The sequence below is a fragment of the Antedon mediterranea genome, chromosome 3, assembly GCF_964355755.1.
Source record: "Antedon mediterranea chromosome 3, ecAntMedi1.1, whole genome shotgun sequence".
In the NCBI taxonomy this organism is placed as follows: Eukaryota; Metazoa; Echinodermata; class Crinoidea; order Comatulida; family Antedonidae; genus Antedon; species Antedon mediterranea.
In genome coordinates, this window is record NC_092672.1 from 11,806,665 (window position 1) to 11,812,376 (window position 5,712).

The 5,712-nt window shown below is 32.2% G+C and overlaps 1 protein-coding gene across 1 annotated transcript; it reads left to right on the forward strand.

Annotated features, from left to right (window-relative positions):
• Positions 1-514: 514 nt before the first annotated feature.
• Positions 515-4,397, forward strand: LOC140043583 (limbic system-associated membrane protein-like). The gene has a single exon (XM_072088106.1). It carries the CDS (start codon positions 1,317-1,319, stop codon positions 2,655-2,657), a length of 1,341 nt encoding a protein of 446 aa, XP_071944207.1. The 5' UTR covers positions 515-1,316; the 3' UTR covers positions 2,658-4,397.
• Positions 4,398-5,712: the final 1,315 nt, after the last annotated feature.

Genomic DNA, 5,712 nt, shown 5'->3' on the forward strand with positions numbered 1-5,712 from the left:
AAAAGCTAAATCAAAACGATAAAGTAAACAGCCAGAAAAGTTAGCAGAGCTTTCGGGCAACACTAGCCCTTCATCAGTATATATATATATACGCGCATTATGTAGTAACAGAGAAGATGTTTACATTATCCATGATTGAAGAATGTCAATGAATGAAATAAAATAAAAATGATAATGGATATAACAAAAAGTAAATACATTTAAACAAATATGAGTTTTAAATATTTCTAATACTTTAATATTCCGAGCAATGGTATGCCTAATGATCATTCGAATTTTCGGAAGAAAAAAACCACTAACACTGAGAAAGTTATTTGTGATGCAATACGTTGATTGGTTGTTTGCTTCTAATAATTATCGGTTTGACGAATCAGAAGACACGTTTCAGCTGCACAACACTTTGTCGTTAGACGTCTTTTAGATTACTTATGTGTGATCGTTGAAACCCTAGGTTGTTTATTTTCATCGTTAACAGACGATAGGCGGCAGGTCTCGCTGCATTTTTAGAGTGACAGCGTTCGTTAACGCCGAACGGTTTTATTTAGAGCGGTGGAACAAGCTTATGTTATTATCGTATGTAGTTTGAATTGCGTAGGCCTACACCCAGTTATTATCTTCACGTTAACAGATAGTTCACTTGTTATTTGCATTTTATAAGGATTTAAGCTTTGTTTCTTTTCATAACCTGCTGAATTGTGGATATTATCCTTGTTGATGTATTTGGTAAAGGAGCAGTATTGTTAACGTGATTTAAATAATGTGGTTCAACATAATTCTTGCATTGATTATATTAACTATCAATAACGATATTTTGAACACTCGTTAAAACTATTCTAACAACACCGTGTTTTATAAAAAAGGTATAGGCGTGTATAATTTTCAGTATTGTATATAACTTTGTTACAACAAAAAGGAACTTTAATAATTTGGTCAATATTTTTGTTAAACATTTTATATACGATTCATTACGTATTACGATTGTGGACTGGTTGTGTTAAGTCAACATGCTGTAATGTTTCATCAGTGTACAATGCTTGACGCAATGAAATGTAGATCTATCTTTCTCCAGCAACTTTCTAATTAAAGGTAAAAATGAGACGGATCTTGTTGTCACTCTACAGGTAATCCTAGCTTTACCATTAACTCTTCTTTTGCCGATTGCACGATTAATCATTAAGACGACCAATTTATCATCTCATGTTTTTGTGTGAAGAACCTTTAGAAAGCTGCAGTTTAATATAATGCATGTGAACGTATAATCATTCAAATAGCAACATCTACAAATCTGCTAGAACTTTTCAAACATTATAATAAAAATGGTTTTCAAGAGCTCAATGCATTTTAAATCAGACTGTACTGCAATGTTTTTGGTTGTAAATATGCTGTTGTATTTGCTGTTGAAATGTGAAGCTGTGCGATTTAGTCAATTTTCGGAAGGTTTGACTGTTGTTGAGCATGATGCGGTGAACCTGGAGTGCAAACTCAAAGAAAAACATGCAGACGACCTTGTTTCTTGGAAAGGTATTGAAAATATGCCTGGGAATAGGTATACTTTAGACGAAAATGGAGATGATATAGACTATACTTTTACCTTAACAATAAAATCTGTAGATAGAACAGACAAAGGAGAATATAAGTGTCAGATAATAACAAGGGAAGGTAGGCATATGGAAAGAACACTAATACTAACAGTATTGGAAATTCCGGGAGATACATATCCTGTATGTGCAGAACTTCCAACAGCAACAGAAGGTCAGCCAATAACGTTAAGTTGTAATTCTGAAATGGTTGAACCAGCTCCTGTATTGAAGTGGTATAAAAAAGACAAGTTTAATGGCAGTTTATATGAATTAAATACGTTTGAACAAAAACACGAAGACGATATTATCAAACTAGAATTAACATTAACTCCCACAGCAGAGAACAATAAAGATGTTTATGTTTGTAAGTTGACTACAGAAACGAACCTTGAATGGAGTAGAGAATGTAAAAGGGTTATGCACGTTCGATACAAGCCTATTGTAAATATATCAGGTAGTCCAACTGTTGAAGTTGGGCGAGAAACTGTTTTTATTTGCGAGGCGCAAACTAGTAGTGCGACATATTCATGGAATTATTCTTTGCCGACTAGTCGAGTCAGATTAGAAGCAGATAATCAAATTCTTCGATACCATGATCCAAGACCGGAAGACAATGGAAACGAAATAACATGTATAGCAGCAAACGACGTTGGATCAAGTAGTAAGAAGTTGGTTTTGTATGTTCTAGAATTTCCAATTAAACCCCCAATTGGACCTTCACATGCACCTGAAACGGTTTACAATCAAAATAGTAAAACACGTAGCTTATCGTTTGTGACGGCTGTGGCTGGTGGATGTACTACAATTCTATTAGTGCTTTTAATCATGTTTGCAGGTTGTATACATTACCACACGAACAGAGATTTTAGAAACACATCACTTGTAGCACAACCTGATGTCTACTTCGAGCCACGGGACAGAGTTTTACATATGCCACATGGATCATGTATGCGATCCATAGGAGTACAGGTTCCACGTGACATTGAGTCTGAGTCAGTCTATCATGAAATTGAATCTCGGAAATCTGGAAGTTCTTGTTCTGCCAAAAATTATTCGACTGGAGCGACATCAGTGTAGTGGAACAAATGAGTATAAAATATATTGTCATAATATTATTTAAGCAGTCGTATTTATTGTTTAAGTTTAATTTTTAGCATTATCACTAATGGAATAAATTATTTCAAAACACTGCTTTCAAGAATACGGACCATGTATATAATTATGCTACGTCTTACTGTATAACTAATAAGTATAGGGCCTAACTGTATAAGTCATTTTGATGATGAGCATAATTATAGGTTTACTAGTAATGAATACAATATCACAAATAATCAATTTGGAACTTTTAATTAAGACAAAAGAACGATCACATGAGGATAAAAAACATTATACGTAATATTAAAAATATTATTATCAATAGAAAATATTGATGTTTTATTTGACGCACAGTTTTATTTACAGGAGAGATTATTATGTAAAACGCAATATTAGTACTTTGTTTCTTAAATCTCAGAAGTATAAATTCTCGTAATAATGTAAGCATCATGAAGGCCTTCTGTGGGTAGTAAATATTGTTATTGACTCGATTTTTAGAATGATATGAAAGAAAAAGAAGTTGAATGTCAATAAATAGTCTGTTCTGTAAGAGCTTTTCTGGTTAGTTTTATTTGACGTTCCATTGGGTGTAATTGGAGAGGTTATATGCGCATACTTCTGAAAACAAGTAACAACTGTTTAGGCTATGAAATTATTGCTAAACTATAAACATACCGACACTTTGCCAGTTACAGCATCGAAGAAACACATAGCGCGCGTGTAAATGCTTAAAGTAATTACCATAATTCTAAATTCTGTATTTGTCTGTTTACTACATCATTATGAAAAAACTCTAAAATAATTTAATATTCAATATAATTTGATCAAACACGCAACACTCTATACTATTACAATTTAATAAATATATAAAGCCAACAGCGATGTGGGTTACAATATCTGTATATTTGCAAGGATCAAATCTTGAATCTAATGTTATTTTGTTTAATGTGGTGATAGTTTAATCTTTTTCTCCCTAAACACATTCTTAGATATATTTTGACCAAATGAATGAATGAATGAATATTGAAAATAAAATGCGGTCGGGAATCTGTACTACGTTTAACAGCCCTTTACTACCTTAGTTAAGTGCAATTTTCACTCGTGAAACATAGTCAGAAAGAGTAACAAGTATGGAAACATTTTTAATAGAAGAAGAAAACGGGGAGACATTTGGTTTAGTTTGGTGCTGTTACCTAAGTTACACAGGCTAATATATCATACCTTAGTAGTGTTATAGGATATAAATTTGTAGAAATCCAGATTAATAGTAATTATTATTGTTATAAATAAATTGATCTCGTTAGGTCGTATCTACTGATTGTGTTTATATTTGAGTAAGCATAAGAGTCAAACACTGTTAGTTTATACACGTATCAACGGAGTATCCAGCGATGATCATCGCCAATGGTTCATTAGACATTACTGGTAATTTATTAATGACTTATGATTGGATCTATAACCGACTGATAAAGGCATTCGGAACTCTTAATTGATTAATGCATTCCATTTAAGAATTAAGCAATTCAGTAAAGCATTAGGGACATTATTCAATAATTGTTCATTACATTAAATTTGACCGAATGAAGGACGAACCAGCACAGGTTAACTCGCTAGAAACCAATTAACATTATAATAGACCTATACCATACTACCTGTATGCTGAACATTTTTATCTTAGAAATTGCAGTATATTGATGTTATCAACGCTGTATAATATCATTGTAATCGCCTTAGGATTCAGTAATTATTTTATACATAATATATAAATATGTATGTATAAAATAATTACTTAATCCTAAGAAATGGTGATTACAATGATATTCTTCAGCGTTGGTAATATCAATATACTACTTCTAACATAGAGATGTTCAGATAGATATTTAAACATGTAAATATTTTGTAAAAGTAACCTATGTATTCAACTATAATAAAAGATCTAGGCCTGATTTTCAGAGTGAACTGTACAATCAACATTACACAATACTTCCTGAGTTTATATATAGATACCGGTACCATTACCATGAACGTATGTGTCTTCATTGAAATATGAAACACAGTATATGCACGTTCATGTTTCATGATCATTGGTTTTTCAAATTGGGTTATGTCTTATTGTAAATTATGTTCCACCATTACTTGTTGACATCCTTAAACTCATACTGTAAATATACCGAAAATAATACGCACCGGTAGTATGTTCAAGCTGTGAAGACGCCATCCTTCAAATCTTCTTAATTTCTATTCGTTTCCATTATTTAGCATGACTGCTCCTCCTCCTGCTCAACCTACTCATGATCTTAACAATATTCCTTTGCGAAAAGACAACATGTTCATCCTAAATTCTGTAAAGTTGTTCAATCTAAGGATCAGCATTTGAATCAATTTCTTAGAACTTTCTTTATCTCTTCGAAATAAAAGACATTCCTCCAATCGATTCCCTGCTAAAGTTCTGTCTACACACATTATCAAACTAGTTTGCCAAAAAATAATGATGTCCCCAAATATGGCAGTGATATGCCAACATATGGTAGCGTAGTGACATGACATCATCATGTCCATTGTTGTTGTCACATAAATTTGATAGTGTAGACAGAGCTTAAGACCTCTCTATTTCTCCACTTTTTCCTTCCCCATTCACTCTCTCTCAATTACAGCAGTATAATGTCAATACAACTCTATTTCGCACTCCCAGGCTAAAATTACACTCATAGTAAATAATTGTATTTTTTTATAATATACATAGTATTGTCTGTTTATGCGGCTTTTTCACTTGATGGCATCAGTCGATAATAAAATTGAATTAAATTAAATTGAAAAACTTCATGAACAAAGATAGAACCTTAAGATTAAAGAGAAGTTACCCATTCGAGTATAACTCATGTACTACACTTGATAAGTTTATTTTTTCCTTTAAAGTTGAATACATTATAAGTAAATGATGAAATTTCGTGACATTTGTTAGAGCACTAAGTAAGAATAAGGTAAATCCGAAAATCCAAATATAATAATTAAAATATGGAAAATATTCATGCTTATA